General features: G+C 39.1%; 1 protein-coding gene across 8 annotated transcripts in view; it reads right to left on the minus strand.

The window, feature by feature from the left end:
- The window catches only part of LOC127809152 (MAP3K epsilon protein kinase 1-like), a 100606-nt gene that overhangs the window by 44671 nt on the left and 34937 nt on the right, over positions 1-20998 (minus strand). For 3 of the 8 annotated variants that reach the window (XM_052347872.1, XM_052347865.1, XM_052347864.1), the window contains exons 3-9: positions 19927-19947; positions 16464-16537; positions 16272-16362; positions 16043-16126; positions 14486-14587; positions 1237-1368; positions 885-956 (exon numbers count right to left, since the gene is read on the minus strand). In XM_052347872.1, the coding sequence (XP_052203832.1) occupies positions 885-956; positions 1237-1368; positions 14486-14587; positions 16043-16126; positions 16272-16362; positions 16464-16537; positions 19927-19947 (576 nt within the window). The remainder of the gene's footprint in view (positions 1-884; positions 957-1236; positions 1369-14485; positions 14588-16042; positions 16127-16271; positions 16363-16463; positions 16538-19926; positions 19948-20998) is intronic. The other 5 variants (XM_052347867.1, XM_052347868.1, XM_052347869.1 and 2 more) reach the window with 5 other exon arrangements.

Below are 20998 nucleotides of genomic sequence, written 5' to 3' on the forward strand. Positions count from 1 at the left end.
ATCCAGCTTCACTGGAGGCGGTGACTTGTTGAGGAACGGTAGGAGATCAAAGGCTCTGATCATTGCTAAGATATGAGCCTTCCAAAAGATGTAGTTGCTCGAATCCAATTTAATTGGTATGAAACTAAAAGCCTTTGCCACTGCCGCAAAATCAGACTACAAGGCAGATGACAAGGAAGAGGAGCTGAGATCTAGATTAGATGCCACGGACATAAGTCAATGGTTCTAATACCATGTAACAGAAAAGCTAGGGCACAAAAGATCGCAGCGAGAGAGAAAAGAAAGAACTCTCGTGTAATTCACTGACTGAAAAATGATAAGAAAGATACAAGAGGGAGAAGGCACTGCCGAGTTTATATACTCAGCAAACCTAAATGCCAGATTGTCAAACTGCCTAACACACACCACTAACTCTTATAACAATACAATCAACAGCACATATATATAACATTACAGCAGCTAACTAACAACAACATGATTACAAATAACTCAAGTAACATGTTCTTCCACAGAGGGAACTTAAAAATCGTTAAACTACATGCAAAGACATTCAATCATGAATCAAGCTCAGGGCTCCTCACTGAAAGCATTTGTGACTCATTTAGATGCATGAAATCCAACTGAATTTCTAACAAAACAGTGATATCTACTTGTTTGAGCTTGCTTTTCTGCTGTTCATCAGCATATTTCTGCCTTAGAGATCTTGTTTTTTAACAAGAGATCTCCATTTTAATATTTTCCTACTCTTCTGGAGTAGTTTTTCCCTCCTTTTTGAAAAACAAAAGCCACAAAAGGACAAAAGTTCCAGGAGAATTTCACTAAGTCTAAGACAGAAGTTAAAAAGTCACATAAAAAAATAAACTTAAGATCTTCCTCTACCTCACCTTCTTAAAGCATTGACGCAGAAAATCAGTAATGTCAGGAGATAGACCGTCTGGTATTGGCGGATGCTCATCCTGAAAGAACAAAAAGGTAAAATGCAGTGACTGATTATTTCAAAGGTTTCTTTGTTTTAAGCAAGAACCTTAAAGGAATCTAGTTCAATTCCAAAGCATCAATAGAAAATGGTAAACCTGTTTGAGTGTTAAAGGACCAAAAGAAAGATCATCAAATACCCACCACAAAATAAGGTCCCTTACAGAATGTTCATTCAACATGATAACATAACCAACTCTTCACAAGTATGCATGGGGGGTGGGGGGAGTGAGAAAATGAAGAAAATGTCAGAATAGAAACCTGCACAATCCGGAAGAGAGCTGGCATGGGCTGGAGATCATAGTATGGGGGTACACATGTAAGAAGTTCAATCACAGTGCAGCCAACACTCCATATGTCAGACGCAGCACAAACACCAGACATCTCAATGACCTGAGCATTTTCAAGTTAAGCAACATAAGCACTAAGATACTATAAACTAGGTATTTCTCTATTTCTTAAGATACATAATATGTTGATTCTCTTTTCTCTTTATAGAGAATAATACAAAAGGAAAGGGAAATATACACAGAATATACATAGCTTCTAAAATATACAAAGAATATTTTATATCCAAAAATACTTCTATTTCTACACTCCACCTCAAGCTGGCTTGAAGATATCTTTTATGGCAAGCTTGCTCACAAGTTTCTCAAACTGAGTTTTGTGTAATCCCTTTGTAAGAATATCGGCCACTTGGTCAACTATTAGAATGTAGGGTATACAAATTACTCCATTATCAATATTTTCCTTGATAAAGTGTTTATCTACCTCTACATGGTTTGTCCTGTCATGGAGAACTGAATTATGAGCAATAGAGATTGCAACTTTATTATCACAGTAAACTTTAGCTGGTGGAGAAGTGGAGACCCTCAAGTCTGATAGAAGCTTTTTTATCCACATGACCTCACAAATATCATGGGCAATTGCACGAAATTCAGCTTCAGCATTGCTTCTAGCCACCACATTTTGTTTCTTACTCCTCCAAGTAACAAGATTGACTCCCACAAAGGTGCAATACCTTGATGTAGATCTTCTATCAGTTACACTGCTTGCCCAGTCTACATCTGTATAAGCCTCTATATGAAGATGTCCACGTTTTTTAAAAAGTAAACCCATCCCATGGGTTCTCTTTAAGTACCGCAGAATTCTGTAGGTAACTTCAAAATGTTGTGAACCAGGTGAGTGCATGTCATGACCCTAGGGTTTAGCTAGGGTCTAGGAAGGAAATTGGATAAGAATTAAGAGGAAGGAAGAGCAGAAAGGGAGGGAAAGGAAGAATAGAACAGAATTGAGGGAGAGAGAGAGAGAAAAGCCGTGGGAGAGTATTGAGAGAGGGAATTGAGATTCAAATCATTCATTAAGCTCATTTCTCTAACTACTAAAGCCTATTTATAGGCTTACAATTGAAGATGCTAATAACAACAACATAAAATGCAACTAATGCAACTAATAAGGAAAATACATGACATGTATTACTAATATATCCTTGGGGTTCCTTGGGGTCGTGACAATCCCCACCCCTTCAAACAATTCTTGTCCTCAAGAATTGATAGTTGTTGACCCCATTCCTCAGCCGATTCCAACCTTAGCAATCTGGTTTCTTCTTCGCATTTTCTTGTGCTTATCTCATATCTTCCTTTTCTTTTGCCTTTTTGTGTCTTTTTCTTCCAAAACATCAGTACTATGACTTGCTGCAACAGCAAGTCCAGCCATCCCCCTCATTCTAATTTCCATTGAGAATGGTTCCAATTGATCCGTTATAGCTGCACCCATATCACTTCCAATCATAGAAAGGAATTCCAACTTTGTTGCAGGCCAAAATCTGATTCGGCGTTGCAGCTCTCCCAGCTCTCCAACTGAAAGAGGAATAAATAAAACAGCAAGAGTTTTGTTCCCCTCAACAAAATTTTCATTGTAATCTTCAAACTCCAAGGTTGGCGTAGTCATATCCTCTCCCTTCTTCACAACCTCTTCTCCTTCCTTATCTTCAATAGAGATTTCCTGGACCTCCATGTCAACTATCCCTTCTCCAATATCCGAACTTCTAAACCGTGTGGCAGCAGCCTCCTTTTCCCTCATCTTTTAAACCACATGGATGTTCTCAGCAGCTGCAATATTGTGCAAGTCCTCAGCCTCCTGCTTTTTCCTTTGGTCTAAATCTTCATCGATTGCATTTTTTCCTTCAACAACTTCAGTATCAGCTTCCTTAGAACTGTCGTTAAGTAGTTCCAGCCCAGATTTTTCCGTTAAATCTCCTTTAGCTACATATGGTCCTTTACAAACATGCAAGCTGCTCTTACGATAACTTTCCGATGGCAGTCTATGCTTTCTACAAATGGCTTCTAGTGCCAATTCTTGCAGCCTCGCTTTCTTCGCAGCTTGTTCCACCGTAGTAGGGCAAAACATTTTCACACTAAGACTTAACGCATCGTCAAGACCATTAATGAATCTTGATACAAAGTAATGTTCTGACAAGGCTAGCTGAAAGCTCCACATCAATGCCCTTAATTCTTCAAACCTCTCTTGATATTCAGTCACTGATCCTTCCTGCTTAAGCTTGTTGAACTCCTCAATCACATCAATCATGTTCTTCTCCCCAAATTGGTCACACAGATCTTTAGCAAAGTCAGTCCACCTGACCTCCCCTTCCCTTGTTGTAGCACATAGTCCATCAACATCTCCTACATCCAATTCCTTGAAAATTCACTGCTGTAACAACCTCTTGTTCACCTTCTAAGGATCTCTTCGAAAATTGATTCCGGTACTAAAAATCAGCAACCCAAGCCAATGTAATTGCTACTTCCAATTCAGCAACCTTAATCCGCTTCAGACATTGCCCTAGCAATAGCCTATATCTGAATCATCTTTTTAGTTGCTGCTGAATGGCCTCCAAATCAATTTCCGAAATCTGATCAGGTTGTTCGGCCTTCAAGTTCACCGGAATTCATTCACTGAAAACTCAGTCACTGAAATTGCTTCGATAAATTGCCAAGACCTACTGATAATCGATCGCTTCCAAATCCGCAACCTTAGCAGCTTCAAGTTTGGCCAACCTAATTCCACCTCAAACGAAATGCATTGAGATATGGATCTGGATTTGCTTGATTAACTCAAACAAGAATCAGCGGCCAAGGAGTTGCTCGATTAATTCGATCAAGTCAGCTGATAATTTCTCCGAATTGAATCACACTCCGAGGTGCAGTGATTACTCAATATTCACTTTTGACCTAAGCTTCCTTCTCGCCTCAATCTTACTTCAACAATTGAGGATCGAATTTGTGTTTGGCCTTCAATTTCGCCTACTCACAGCTTCCAACTTCACCAGAATTCCGTCATTGGAACCTCACAAATCTGCCTCGATCAGCCCTATCCTGATTCGCTTACTCCCAAGTAGCCACCGAGATGCAGCTGATTGATTGCACCTTCAACAATTCCGAGTCTCACCGCAAAGAGCTGCCGGAATTACAATCGAACCGCAGCTATCCATACAACCGAGTTCCCATCCATGAGGCTACCACCAGCTTCGTCTTCAGCTTCTGGATTGCTTGAATTGCCTAGCCTTGTTTTGCTCCTAGCAACTAATCCGCAATCGACAACCTTCCTTACTCCCACCTTGGTCACATACAGTGACCTAGACTGGTTCCGAGAGCCGTTCACCTTGTGTTACCTGCAATTCCGACCCTCACTGATCTGCCGAGGACTATCGGATCTATTGTAGCTAAATTGTAACGATCCTGCTTTGCGGTAGTCTTTCTAAGGAATCGATTGGTTTCTGTGGCTGCCAAAAACCAATCAGAATTCGTTGATCACTGTCGGAACTCTCCCGACACGCGTCATCTTCAATTCTGAGTGGAAATTGCTTTGCTCGGCTTCGCCTTCCAAATCTGAGTTCAACTCCGGCTTGCAACTGGTCGCTATCTACTCACAACCAACGCCAATCAAGATTCGCAGTGGATTCGCCACCCAATCACCGTCCACTTCAAGCTTGCATCGTCAGAAATCGTTGCTTATTCCCAAACTTTGCTTCCGATCGCGACAGCCTTCAAATTCTGAAAATCAACCTTCAGAATTTGCTGCACGGAATCACCTTGGTCAATGGCTAAACTTCCGGATCACAGCCAAGGATAACCTGGTTTACTTCTGCTTCAAAAGTTAAACCAAAATGGCCAGAATTCACCGTCGATAATCGTCGGAATTTCTCACAAAGAAAATCGCCGAGGAACGATAGCTCTGATACCAAATGTCATGACCCTAGGGTTTAGCTAGTGTCTAGGAAGGAAATTGGATAAGAATTAAGAGGAAGGAAGAGCAGAAAGGGAGGGAAAGGAAGAACATAACAGAATTGAGGGAGAGAGAGAGAAAAGTCGTGGGAGAGTATTGAGAGAGGGAATTGAGATTCAAATCATGCATTAAGCTCATTTCTCTAACTACTAAAGCCTATTTATAGGCTTTCAATTGAAGATGCTAATAACAACAACATAAAATGCAGTTAATGCAACTAATAAGGAAAATACATGACATATATTACTAATATATCCTTGGGGTTCCTTGGGGTCGTGACAGTGCATAAATTGACTTACAACACTTACAGCAAAGGCTATGTCTGGTCGAATATGGGATAGATAGATAAGTCTACCCACAAGCCTTTGATATTTCTCCTTTTCTACCACACTCTTGGCCTCAATAGGTTGAAGTTTTAAGTTGGATTCAATGGGAGTTTCAGCAACCTTACACCCAAGCATTCCTGTTTCACTGAGTAAGTCCAGAATATACTTACGTTGGTTGACAAAGATCCCCTCCTTAGATCTTGCAAACTCCATCCCAAGAAAATACTTTAGAGGACCCAAGTCCTTGATCTCGAACTCATGAGCTAATCTCCTCTTAAGCTCTTCAATCTCTCCCTTGTCATCACCAGTCATTATTATATCATCCACATAGACAATTAAAATTGCTTTCTTACCGTACTAGTGTGTTTGAAGAATAGTGTGTGATCTGCTTGACTCTGAATGTAGCCATAGCTTTTCACCGCCTTTCCAAATCTTTCAAACCATACTCTTGGAGACTATTTTAGACCATACAAGGATTTTTTTAAACGACATACCTTGTTTGTACCAAGGCTCTTCTCTGTCATGACCCAAGAGGAATTAGAGGGGCAATGCTGCCATTAGTTACAATTGTTGGTTAGAATATGTTATTCATTCTATTAAAGTGCACATGGGTGTTGTTCTACAATATTCTATTAGTTGAACAACCTATAAATAGGCCATAGCATGTAGAGAAATGTATGTTGGAATGATTTAGTGAATTCATATTTCCCTCCTTACTTTCTCTCTCTAGTTCTTCCTTATTTCCTTCCCTTTCTCTTAATTTCTGCTATGTATCTCCCCCTAATTCTTATCCGTTTCTCTCCCAAATTCTTCTCAATTCCTTCCTAGACCTTAGCTAAACCTTAGGGTCATGACATTTGGTATCAGAGCCATCATTCCTCGGTTGTGATTTCAATCAATCTAGACGCGAAGACGAGGCAATTACGAAAACCAGTAGTTCAGGCGAGTTCGAGCAGCGATTTTGTCCGCATTTCATATCTAAGTAGGAAGGAAACAAGGATTGATCAAAACCAAGATCCGCTGGTGAATTCCGATCGACTATTGGATGTAATTCTAGTTCGGGATTTGAAGGCAACTTGGCTAGGCAATTCCGACTTCCAATTGAATCTCGGAATTTGATTCCGACGCACGAGGAGGTGAGTGTTGGCTCGGAACTGAAGGCGAAGAAGGCCGATCAATCCTTAGCCGTGAATTTTTAGCGATACAGTCGAACTCTCGAAGAGCTTCAACGGATCAAATCGGACAACATTTTCGATCCGATTCCGAAGGAACCAAGGGCCGATTGTAACCAGGTGAGTAAGCAACTATTGGTCGATCTTGGAAGGCTAAGCAAGAAGAGGACGTTCGGCCACGAATTGCAGTAAGTCTTGCTCAAGGTGGAAGGGCGAATTGTGGCCAGGTGATCTCTGACTTGATTCAATCGAGAGGTAAGGTAGTCTTGTGGTTGTAAATTTCGTCTCAGATTTGAATTGCGTAGGCGGAGCTGGTTCCGTAATCTGATCTGACTTGAAATGGGAGGCGATGTTCCTCAGAGAGGAATCTAACGCAACCGACCTTGATCTTAGTTGTAATCTGGAAGCGGAGTTCTGCAATTTGAGACAAGGAAGAGACAAGGAATTTCGGTGGTTACAGAGCTTGGTCGGTGATTGGGTAAGCAAGTATGCAGGCTTGAGGCGAATGGAAGCAGAGTCGATCAGTATGTGGTTGTTGCGATTTTAAAGGTGAAATAGATCGGTGATTCCAATTATGTGATTCTAGATCTAATCGTTGCATGTGCAATGGATTTCGTGACATGAATCTAGAGGCCGAACCGATGCAATCAAGTTCCGGAAGTATGTGCGCAGCAGAAACATTGTTATCAGAGTGGCGTAACGGGTTTTGGATCGGAAACGGATCTTGAAGGCAGAGTTAGGAGTTGATTTCGACTGTGAATTCTGGTAAATTGTGTTTGAAACTCGGAAGGCGATTCTGACGGTGACTACGAACATATGCGGTCATGTGCAGTTGATTGAGGTGAACTTAGTACTGCTGAATTTGGATTTTGAGGAAGGCAACGGCAAGAAACAATCTCTTGTGTGATTGTGGAACATCAGCAAATTGCTTATCAGAAGTGATCCTAGTGAAGTGGATCTGCTTGGTTCTTTGGAAGCTGAGAAAGGCGAGTTCCAGGTTATTTCTGACTAGATTCTAGCAGATTTTATTGGTTGCATCAGAATCGATCAACAAATAAGGTGGATCTAGAGCAGCCAATTGCGAATTGGGAAGCAGATTCTTAGGCGACTGCTATCTGGGCAATCCGAAGTGATTCTTCAAGAGCAACCAACCCTAGGTTGCTGGCTGGGGTGGTGAGTTTTGGCAGCAAGCAAGGCCAAGCTACTCAGGCGATCCAAGGAGAGGACTCAAATTAAAGGCGCTAGGATTCAGATCTGGGTGCGCTCCTGTGGCTGCCACTTCGGTGAGTGGGTGAGACGGGGGTGATCCTTGAATCACTTTGATTTCAGTTGTGGTTCTCAACTTAGATTGGGAAGCGATGAGAAGTGAAATTGAGCAATTAGAGTCATTGTAATCATTGTCGAATTTTGGAGAATCTGAGTTGGATCCTGTTCAGCAGCAAGAATTGAGGTTGTTGAACTGGAAGCAACCATTACATGGCTGAATTAGATTTTGGGAATTAAGGATTGCTGAATTTTAATTCAAGGAGGAGTTTCCGAAGGGATCCTTAGAGGCTGATCAAGAAGCTGTTATAGAGTGTAATTTCAAGGAATTGAACTGAGGAGATGGCCGAAGGACTAATTGCTGCAACAAAGGAAGTTAAGGACCTTCGTAGGCAACTGGACGATTTTTTGATTATGTGTTCACATAAATTTCAGACTGCTAATTGGACTTTATCGATCTCAATTCCAAGTGCCGATTTGCCCACTTTTGCTCCATTGGCTATTCCGATGTTTGATAGGGATAGGCCAAAATGGTGGATCCGACAATGTGAACAGGTGTTCTACCAACACTGAGTAGCTGAAAAGGAGAAGGTAAAAATGGTTGCAACTAATTTGAGTGGAATTCCATCCGTTTGGTTCCAAAATTGGAGTTGGGGAAGGGTAGAATGGAGCTGGCCACAGTTTGTAAATGCCTTGTGTACCTGGTTTGGAGAAAGGCCCAAAACTAATGTTGTCATAAGAGTTCCTAAGGCTGCTCATCAAGAAGTGCAGGGAGCTGATATGGTAGCCATGGAAGAGGAAGGTGGTGTTCATACAACTAAGGAGGAGTATGAGGCTGATGAGGTACTAAGAACGAGAATGATAGCTGCAAGGAAGGAGGACAGCCCTGCTGATCTTATTGATCTCCAGAAGCAGCAGAGGAAGGAGTTTGAAAAGTTTCTTTACCAAGTACTTGAGGAGAAGGAGGAAAGGATTGCACCGGCCACCTTGTTTGGAACATCTCATACGTATGTCTTTGGCACGGGCACACAAAACAAGATAGCAGCTGCAAAAAAGGTTGATTTGCTTAAAGAGAAGTTTAAATTTCTTCTTATGCCTGGAAATGAGATGGTTACAGGATTGACAGCTCCATTGGAACCATTTTCAATGACAATAAGGAAGAGGTGGATGGCTGGACTTAGGCTTATCGCTAGTCGTAGTTCTGTTAAGAAAGAAGGAAAGAGAAAGCAAAAGAAAAGAGTAATACGAGAGGAGAACAAGAAAAGGCGAAGAAGAAACCAGTTGGTGAAGATGGGCATCAGATGAATAACAACGATTCAATGGTAATAAGTTTCTTGGGGACAAGAAACCTTTCAAGGAGGGGAAATTGTCATGACCCAAGAGGAATTAAAGGGACAATGCTGCCATTAGTTACAATTGTTGGTTAGGAGATGCTATTCATTCTGTTAAAGTGCACATGGGTGATGTTCTACAATATTCTATTAGTTGAACAGCCTATAAATAGGCCATAGCATGTAGAGAAATGTATGTTGGAATGATTTAGTGAATTCATATTTCCCTCCTTACTTTCTCTCTCTAGTTCTTCCTTATTTCCTTCCCTTTCTCTTAATTTCTGCTATATATCTCCCCCCAATTCTTATCCGTTTCTCTCCCAAATTCTTCCCAATTCCTTCCTAGACCCTAGCTAAACCTTAGGGTCATGACATTCTCAAATCTTGGAGGGAGATCCATAAACACTTCTTCTTCTAAATCACCATTTAGAAAGGCATTCTTTACATCAAATTGGTGAAGTGGCCAATCGAAATTTACTGCAAGGGAGAGGAGAACTCGAATGGAGTTTATTTTAGTTACTGGAGCAAATTTTTCTTGATAGTCGATGCCGTATGTTTGGGTGAATCCCTTAGCAACCAACCTTACTTTGTATCTTTCTATGCTCCCATCTGCCTTACATTTTATAGTAAATACCCACTTATAGTCTGCCGTTGTTTTGCCTTCTAGTTTGTTCACAATCTCCCAAATTCCATTCTTTCTAAAAGCACTCATTTCTTCCTGAACTGCTTACTTCCAATCTAGGTCACCAAGGGCATCCTGAATTGTTCTTGGGACATGCAGGTTAGAAATATTTGAAAGAAAAGCCTTATGATAATTAGACAATTTTTGGTATTACAGGTATTTGGCAATCGAGTGTTTGGTTAAGATCTCACTCCTTTCCTAGTAGCAATAGGGATATCAAGATCGGATACGTCAAATGAAGAATAATCTGAGGGAGTGAGTCTAGAGTTACCATGAGAAGAAGAAGTACTGTCAGAAGACCCATCATTCGAAGACGTCGATTGTTCAATTGTTAGAGGAATATTCGGAGTATTCTTCAGGGTTTGCCTTCTTGTATAAAATTGAAGCTCCGATTTTGAAATATTTTGATCCATTTGTGGTAATTCTCCCCCTAGTACCAATCCCATCATGCTAGGCACCTGTGAACCAGACACAACCTATTCCACAGCATTTGGAACATTTATATCCTTGAGTTGTATATCAGAGTGGATGGGAGTACCAATCATGGTAGGACGAGGGTCATAGAGTTTTAAGGAATTATCCTTCTCAACATTAGAATTTAAAATATTATCTTTTTTCTCAATATGCTCCCCCTAAAGATGATTTGTGGTAAAGTAGAGTTCAGTTTCGAGGAAAGACACATCCATACTAATATAAGTTTTTTTGATGACATGATTAAAGCATTTGTACCCTTTCTTATTTGGTGCATAGCCCAGAAAGACACATTTTTCAGCTGTGGGATCCAATTTGGAACGAAATATTTGAAGAACATAAACAAAGCAAGTGCATCCAAAAACTTTTAAGGGTAACTCAGAATATATACGGCATAGAGGAAAGAGTTGTTTTAAAGAGTGTAAGGGAGTTTGAAATTGTAGAACACAAGTGGGCATACGATTGATGAGATAGGAAGCAGTTAAAATTACATCACCCCAGAGATACTTGGGGACATTCATAGAAAACATGATGGCCCTGGCAACCTCTAGGAGGTGTCAATTTTTTCATTCAGCAATACCATTTTGTTGGGGAGTTTCTCGACAAGTGGCTTGATGTAAAATTCATTTTTCTTTTAAAAAAAAAAACCCCAAAGATTCGTTAAAATATTCAGTGTCATTATCAGATCGAAGAATACAGATTTTTGTGTTAAATTGAGCTTCAATCATATGGAAAAATTCCTTGAAAGTTTAAACACGTCTGATTTTTTTGCAAGTAAGTAAATTCAACAAACTCGAGTATGATCATCAATAAAAGTAACAAACCATTTTTTGCCAAACAAAGTAGGGACCTTAGAAGGGCCCCAAACATCACTGTGTATCCAATAGAATGGTTTTGAAGGACAATAGGGTTTTGGATGAAATTTAACACGATGATCTTTGGATAAATGACAACTCTCGCATTGAAACATAGAAGGATCCACTCCTTTAAACAACGTAGGAAATAAATATTTCAAGTAAGGAAAACTGGGATGGCCTAACCTAAGATGCCATTGCATTATTTGATTAGAAACAGAAGTAGAACTAGTACCACTCAGCCCGTGAGATTTTTTATTACACAAGACATCCCCATTCAAATAGTACAGTCCGTTTATTTCTCTAGCACTGTCAATCGTCTTCCCCGAGTTCTAGGCCTGAAAAATGTAATAGGAGTCAAAAAAGATAACACGGCAGTTAAAGTCTTTAGAAAGTTTATTAACAGATAGAAGATTGCAGGCAAGTTTAGGAACATGGAGTACTGATTGAAGATCAATACTATCAGAGAGTTTAATGAGACCTTTATCTGCAATAGGTGAAAAACTACCATCGGCTATTCTTATTTTTTCATTACCAGCACAAGGAATATATGAGTTGAATAGATGTGATAAACAAGTCATATTATCAGATGCTCCCGAATCAATGATCCATGGAACTGATTGGGATGAACTAGACAAGGCAAAAGAATTTCTACCTGAATAGGCCAATGAACAATTGGATGTACCAGGAGACAGATTAGGCTTTAGCATTCGCAGAAGTTAATCAAGCTGCTCTCTGTTGAATGGTCTTGCATAAGCTTCATGGGCAGTAGGTTGGGATCGCTTCGATCTAGGCTTCCAATTGGCTGGTTTGCCATGAAGCACCCAACAAGTTTCCCGAATATGGCGTGGTTTATTGCAATGATCACACCAAACACAAAGCTTTTCTTTCGCCTTTCGTTGACCCACAATATGCCGTCCACTAGCATTAGCATCAGCAGTCACAAGCGCCATATTTTCAGATAACCCACTTTCACCACTCTTCTTCTTACCCAACATAACCATTCTTCGGCTTTCTTCACGCCGAACTTCAGAAAAAGCTTCACTAGAGACGAGTGACCGACGATCCTCCCACAAACTTCATCATACTCAACATTCAGTCTGGCGAGAAACTTAAATACCCGATTAACATCAATCATTTTCTGATAATGTTTGCAATTGTCTGTGTTCTTCCCCTCACATGTGTTGAAGAGATCCAAGTCCTGCCATATACGCTTTAAAGAATTAAAGTATATGGTGATAGTATCACTACCTTGTCGAATCTCACCAAGCTTCAAGTTGAGATCGTAGATTTGGGATTGATTCCCCAAATCGGAATACATGGCAATGACTTCATCCCATAGTTCCTTTGCTGTAGAGAAACACATATAATTTGAACTTATCTCTTCCTCCATGGAGTTAACAAGCTTGAATTCTCAGCATCCCACATGTCATACAATGGGTCTTTACTGTTTGGGGCTGATGTGGCGCCAGTTAAATAGTCAATCTTTCTCCGACCTCGAATATACATACGAACAGATTGCGACCAACGTAGGAAATTGGTACAATTGAGACGAATGGTCGTAATCTATACCGGATGTGAGTCGGAGGAGCTTCGGGGAACTCGAAATTGGTCTTGAGAGGACTAGGATTGTTGGATCGGAGTGACTGAAGATGCAGAATCGGTCATGGCGGCTAAACAATCAAATCAGGGTATTACACTGCGTGGTGGCAGCAAAACAATCAGATCTAGACAACCAGATCTGGTGGCTGAACAATCAGATCTGGACACACAAGTAGTGACCCACGGATTTAGACCCAGTAGTGACCCACGGATCTAGGCGCTTGGATCTAGGTGCCCAATCTAAACAAGAACTTATCTAGGTGCTTGGATCTAGGCGCTTCAAAGGATGGGAGCGGCTCTGATGCGCGAACAGGGGCGAATCACGAACAGCGACCAGGGATGGCGCTGAACGGTGGATGGGAGCGGATCTGATGCACGGACAAGGGCTGCTTCTAATTCGCGATGCCAAGGCAACAAAAGCAGCGATAGGTCCGACGAATGGAGGTCGATCTTCGCGAGGGGCTAGGAGGCCACGACAATTCCAGAGATGGGAATCCCACTGGAGAACGACAACGACCGTGGTGGCGGCAGCGACAAGGATGTCGGATCGCAGAGGCGGCGGCCGGTGTAAGGGCGGCGGCGGCGTGAGGATTGAGCGATGACTAGCGACCGGTGTAAGGGCGGTGGCAGATCTTGGGTATAGCAAAGGAATAGGAGAAGTTAGGGTTTCACAGTGGACTGCTGTGATTTAATCCCTAATTCCCGCTCTAATACCATATAAACTAGGTATTTCTCTATTTCTTAAGATACATAATATGTTGATTCTCTTTTCTCTTTATAGAGGAAGAGAATAATACAAAAGGAAAAAGAAATATACACAGAATATACATAGCTTCTAAAATATACAAAGAATATTCTATATCCAAAAATACTTCTATTTCTACAGATACATTTCACGATTGCACCTCATTTTATTATTTGAGTGATCTTTGCTTATCAAATACACAAACAAATGCACATACACATACAACTCTATCCTTTTATTTGCTTAAATAGATACCATGGTTTGCAAAATGATACTCCTGGTGTAATTCACCATGGTCTCTTGAGTTCGTTTTCCAGAAAAGGTAAACAAACACTGACATGTGAAAGTTCTGATAGCTGTTTGAAAATTTAGTTCAAACAGAAAGTCATAGAAAAAAAATGAACAAGGAGATTATTTGCAAACTCACCATCTGATTGCATATAAAACATCAATTGTCTATTCTATTTTTGTCCCATGAGTATGTCCAGGACTCCATGGTCGAGAGTCTAGTCAGGGACAGTTGCTTACAAAAAGCTAACATAAATGGTGCCTTACAAGTCCATTCCCCCAGATACCAAAACAGAAACAAAATAAAAATAAATTTATGGATTCTTAACAAAAGCTCTCCTAAGTAAATATATGCTTTCAGATAATTCAGTTTTTGAATTCTAATGGAAAAAGTATATAGACAAATGTAGAAGATAGAATAAAAACACTTGCAACACCAATAATATAAAATTCAAACGCCAGCCAGTAATGACGAGGTGATTCATGAAATACCTCCGGAGCCATCCAATAGGGTGTGCCAACAACTGAATGTGTATTGACATCAGCCTCAGTTAGTTTTGTTGCAACCCCAAAATCGGCAAGTTTCACGAGACCCTGAAAGCATGAATTACACCAAGCAAGTACTCTATAAAAACTGAAAAAGATAATATGAAAAACTTGATTGTCCAATATGATCCAAAAAAGAAAAAACAGTGAGAAAACAAGATGAAGTAAGCAAAAGGGCAGTAAGTGGCACAATGAATATGACTGTTATACTTGGTCCCAAAAAAGTAATAGACAAAAAAGAAGCAATTTTCCAAAATTAATATAAGCAAATGCAAGAGATGGGGACCTGATGCAGGATATAGGACTAGCAAAACTTCTTGACCATCTAAAACAACTTCATGCAAGTCAAACTTGCTCTACCTACCAGTTAAATAAACAGAAAACAAGATTGGAGAACAAGAAGATGACATGCAGCTGGAACACAAGTAGTTAACCAGAGCTAGATACTAATTTAATATAGATTCTCATCAAATAAGGGTTAAAAGGTGTTGAATTGTTAACTACCATCTGATCTAAAAGCTTAACCTATTAGATATAAGGTTAACATTATTTTTTTATACTATTATTTTTATTCCCAACCAAAGGGAAAAATTTACCAAGAGAGAAATAATAATTGCTTAAACGGTGTCCGGTGGGGTCCACATCCTACGCCTATGACTATTCTAATTAGCAACCCCATCTCATGCTTCACAATTTTTTATCCTGAATTAGAAGTAATAATATGAAGAAATAAAGAAAGAACCAAGCAAACTCAAATCATATTTTCTAACTCCAAATTTGAAACTGTGTTATGATAGATATCACTTCAAATGGTAAATACCCCTTTCCAAACCCCACACATAAACAATAAATACCTCTTTGTTTTACAGAGGAAAAAAAAAAAAAACAAACAGCAACAAGGGAAAGGTTGCATACAAAAACGACCATCCCCAACCCTAGCAAAGCACGGAGTCTAGTGCATTGGGGATGCCCTCTAGACATAAGATAATGCTTATCCTCATTTGTGGTAAACTCAAATTCTCATTCATAAATCATAGTCATCCAAATTAGCCAGGAGTTCCTCCCACCTCCACAAAATAATTTGATATTTCTCCAATAATCCCCACAATGAACAAAAGCCCACAACAAGCTCCAGTTAATTGGCAACCTAAACTTGGACTAACAGAGAAGAATTATGTAGATGTAATCAAGTATAGATGTGAACAGCTAAACCTCTTGTACAACAATTTTGCAATTAAATGAGATGCAAAATAGAGGTAATTTAAAAGGTAATACAAGTTTTAACAGAGAAGAATGTCAGATAGGATAAATTGCAATTGTCAGCTAAGCAAGCAGTTAAGACTCTTGGCATGCACGCCATGGGATTAAATTCTACCTTGACTGGGCTTGAGAGGAATAAGAAAGCTCATAAGTTGAACAGTATAACTGATCGCCATGGTACTAAAAGTGCATAAATATATAAATAACCAACCAAATGCTTCAAAGAAAACTATGTAATGGTACCTCTTTGGTTGTCAATATATTTGCGCCCTTGATATCCCGATGAATTACACCCTGTTCATGTAGATAAACCAAGCCTTCCAGTACCTATAGCAAGCATACAGCAACAAGAAGTCTTAATCCCACTAACTGGGGTCAGTTACATGGATTATAACACCTATAACAAGCATACAACCATTAAATTAAAACTAAAAAGGTAGAAATGCACTGCGTTAAGAGTCAAGAAGCATACCTGAGCTATATAAACAGCCACCAATGATTCTGGAAATGGTCCAAATTTATTTGGCTTAATAATATTTGCAAGTGATCCATTCTCCACATATCTGTTTAGTTGAAACCCAAAACATGATTGCAGAATTTTTAGCACACAAAAAGCCCAAAATGTCAACGAATTCATCAAAATGGATAACACAAGCATACTTACTCAAGAATTATGTGAAGATGAGTTTTTGTCTTTAAGGATCCAAGATATTTCACAATGTTCTTGTGATTTAAATTCTGTCACAAAACAAAGTTCACCAAAATTCATGAATATCATGATGGGAATTCATGTTGTCATGCAACTAAAACTGAACCTTTTTCCTAGTTTTAGGGGGGTAGATAAGTAGGTGTGCAAGGATGGGGTACATAATTTGGTATGCGATATGACTTTAATAAATATACTGAGATTCCAAGAGCAATATTGATATTTTTTTATGTAAATAATGTCTCAAAGAGCACCAAAAGGGGGTCCATGTAGAAAAAGACTGGAACAACAAGAAGTATAGGAAAACAATATTGATGTTGTCAATATATTAATAAAGAATGTTGAATGCATGTGTGAGAGAAACATAAATGCTATTAGGGTGGAGGCAAAGCACATGAAGCGATCAGATTGATGGCATCAATCAAAATCCAAAATCTAGGCAATCAAGATGCTTAATAAAGGATGGAGAGGTTGGAACAGACAGCCTGGCTATATGAATAGAATAATCAGGATCCTGTTTCATATGGATCCATAACCATAACAAGCTGTAAGACACTAACCAAGGCTAGAAGACATAGGCAACTAGTGCTGAATATAGTGGGCAAGTCTTTATGTTAGGCCAAGAGAGTGTTCATGGATGGAGCAAGGAGGCCGGAGAACACTTGCCTCCCACCTCCCTCAACCCTGACATTATGGAGGAAAAAACAAATAAATAATGACAAGTGCCCCTCCTCCCAGCAAAAGAAAATGACAAGTTATGTCACATCATCTGGTTGTCCCTATGGCAGTTGCTACTGTTGAATTATTAACCACCATCTAATCTAAAACCTTAAGCTAGTAGATAGAGGGTTAACTTTATCTTTAATATTATTATTTTTACTCTCAACACTTCCTCATGTGTGGCCAGGTTTCAATGCATAATTGGTCCAAACACAGGAAACTAATGAAATATTGGGTTGGTGATGAGGTTTAAACTCAAAATTTTGCTTGCTCTAATAACATATTGAATTGTTAACCACAATCTTATCTAAACACTTAAGTTAGTAGATAGAGGGTTAACTTTATCTTTTATATTACATTGTTTGCTCCCACCCCATATAAATTTTTTAAATGTGGGGCATAATGATTAAGACAAAAGGCACATAGCATTTTCTTTTTCAAATAGTTGAACTTTAAGGTTCCTAAAGTATTTCATTCACTAAAATAGCATTCATTACCATTTATCTAATAACCTAATTGGAAAATCTTCTAAAAGTCATATGCAATTAAAAGTAAATTTCCATGTATTTGAATAGGGATTTAAAAGGGCTAAAACCAGTTTTTATTTTTTTTTTAGCCGCGCGGGGGGGGGGGGGGGGGGGGGGGCCTTTATTTCGTAAAAGTTCCATATAGTCTTCTCTTTTTCTAATTAAAACATGGAAACCAACATACAGGTGGCAATTGAGTTGCTTATATTGAAAAATATGTAATCATCCCCATCAATGCATAAACCTTGTTCCACAAAGTTAGCAAGCCTTTGGAAAAATTCAGGCATAGGACTCTGTTACTTTTGATTAACCATGCACAAATTTCTTAATCTCTAACCACAGCATTCAAGGAGAGCAAGCTATGTTAGAAGTAATTATGCCAAAAAGATTACTAATTACTAAAAAGAGCACTTAGGTTTCAATTTTGCCTACTATGCAATGGTGATGCGTATGCATTGCGGGTTATTGCACCATTAATGCATATAAGCAACAAAAGAAAACATGTGTTGCCTACACTTAATGGCAAAAGTCAGCTGCTTCATTCTAAATTAAAAAATTTAAAAGAACTAAATCTCCACTAACTGGGAGCAAAGAGCAAGTATGGAACACGTGGGTATAGGTTATGCTTTGAAATGAAATAATTTTGATTATGCTTTGTCTAAGGACGAGAAAACTATAACCAATGCACCAATTAATCTTATAGAGAATTCAACCTTAGCTTAGGAGGAGGAATGCTAGTGGCATGCTTAACACATGCAAATTGACACCTGAGCAGGCTTGGTAAGATCCAAGTACAACAAGTGAAACAAATAAATATAATTATAATTAGTTTTATTTATTTCAAGTTCATTGTAGAAAAAGTTTGACCTTGGTGGCTTATTGGTCCTCAATAGAATGGTGTATAGTAATTTGGGCCAAGTTTTTTTTATGTCAAAAATGATCTTGAGGCTACTTCAAGTTGGATGTGGCAAGGCCTCAATCAATTGGCTCTAATCCAAATTCTCTAAATAAAGCTTTTGAGTTGTTTTATCTTATACATATGACTATTGTTAATGGATTATGAGACAAATCAAGTTGTCAAGCAAATGAGCTAGGAACCTAAATGCATACCAAAGTGAGGTATGTGAGTATTGAGGCTTGTTCAAGCATAACTCAAGATGCAGGGACAAACAGAGACAAGACAGGCACACAAAGACACAACATGAAGAGGATGCATCAAATGATAAATTATATATTTGTGTGTATATAGAAAATAAGAGATCAAAAAGGTAATAACATATCTTCTAGAAACATCTTGTATAAAAAGTTTTGAAATTTAAGTTCATGTAATTAGTAAATTTCTAACTGAGGAGCACCAATAAATCTAATCTAAATGATATCTATTTCATAGTTCATTTTTTAACTATTTCTATTCTAAAAGTTGATTTTTAACACATCTCTAAAACGTATAATGTGGTTTTAATTTATTTAGCCATTGAACACACATCATCCCCCTTCAAACTCAAGCCCCTCCCAAGTGCTGGTGAGGCAACATTTATATTCAGTTCCATGTAGAAGGCACTTTAATTATTTAAGATGGGAGGAAGTTTTAAATAAATGCTATGGAGACAGAAGGGGCCAGGCAAGACCTATGGGCCACTACATTATCACATTTCCAACATAAGAAGAGGATTCATTATAAAGATGATAGTTTCCACAAAAATGGTCCTATTGGATAATTATAATTGGTGAGGAGTTCCTAAGGCTATCCCAAGAGATCGCAAGATTGTTGATGAGGAAAGAAAAATTGAGAAGGCAGGATCCTAAGATGAGAATTGGAAATCAGAAATCCTGAATGTTTTATTTGAGTGTTGGTGGCTGTGTACGAACTACAGGGAGGGATTGGATATGGCAGGTGAGTTCTCTATAATTTGATCATTTATATTTTTGGATCTTGTAGTATCCTTCCAACAATGGCTGGAGAATAGAATATTCTCTCATTCTTTCACCCGATTTTATTAGAAGTTGAGCAGCATCTCACAGCAACAAAAATTGTGGCCAGTAAACCCAAAGCAGACATGCAGCACATATGCATGCACCAGAGACATGCACATTCTTCCCAGCCAAAGCACACAATATAAAACATGAAATGAAGAACGCTAATAATTTAAAAGCTGCATAAAGATAAAAATTACCTTCAACAAATCAATCTCTTGCTGAGACAATAAACATTGCACGAACCATGGATAATTTAACAAGAAAAAAAAACTTGTTAGACAAATTCAGTAAGAAGAAACCAGAAAGCATGCATCACCAAATTATATATATTTGGAGCAAAAAAAAAAAGGATTGCTTTACTACTTCATAAGAAATTGAAAATGCATAAGGCCAATTGATCCCCTAAGAACGCCTCCCTTGCCATGAGGTGTAACAAATATACAAATACGTGAACATTCACTACATCAAGGAAAAGTTAAATTGTCCTCAAATGTGATCTAGAAAAAAAGTGCTTGATAGAGGTTTAACTATCCATCTATCATTAAGTGCTAGGTGTCATAGATCATGACATGATAGCCCATGACAATGTGGTATCAAAGCAGGACCCAATGGCAGCACAGGGTGCATGCATGGTGTTTTTTGGGCTAAGGTGATGACAAGCAAGGAGGTGTGCATCTTCAGCAATTGCATATTTAGAAGGCGAGACGGACTAGAAGCACTGACACACAAAGCAGTCAGAGAGGTGGAGTAGGCAGGGGTTTGCTACACAACAAGGGGGTTGTAAGATTGTCATGGACTGTCCGTTACTAACAGTACCATGGGTGGTCTCCATTATTCCTACAAGTTTACTGATATATTACTAGGGGTGCAGGTACATTGCCTTCGAGATGCTTTATTTGTATTGTTATAGCTTGTGGTCTAAGGGGTAAGGCTGCCCCCCCCCCCCCCCCCCATCCACTTGGGGACTAGGGCGGAGGGTGTTGCATGGGGGAATATGCTGGCCCTGTGACATAAGGCTGATTTCCACTGTTTAACTAACATTTGCTCCAAAAAGCCAATAATTTGACATGCAGCAAAATAACTATAAAGTCGTTGATTAGCTATGAAAATTCAATATCCCACCAACTTAAACCAACACCTACATTTATACAGAGATACAAGTTTGTCATGTCCAAGTAAACTTTTCTCAAAAAAGATACTATAAAGTTGATTGTTATTATTATTGCAATATCAACTTTCACAAAATTTGTGTTCTGGGCATAAAAAAAC

The sequence above is a fragment of the Diospyros lotus genome, chromosome 9 (assembly GCF_014633365.1).
Source record: "Diospyros lotus cultivar Yz01 chromosome 9, ASM1463336v1, whole genome shotgun sequence".
Classification (NCBI taxonomy): domain Eukaryota; kingdom Viridiplantae; phylum Streptophyta; class Magnoliopsida; order Ericales; family Ebenaceae; genus Diospyros; species Diospyros lotus.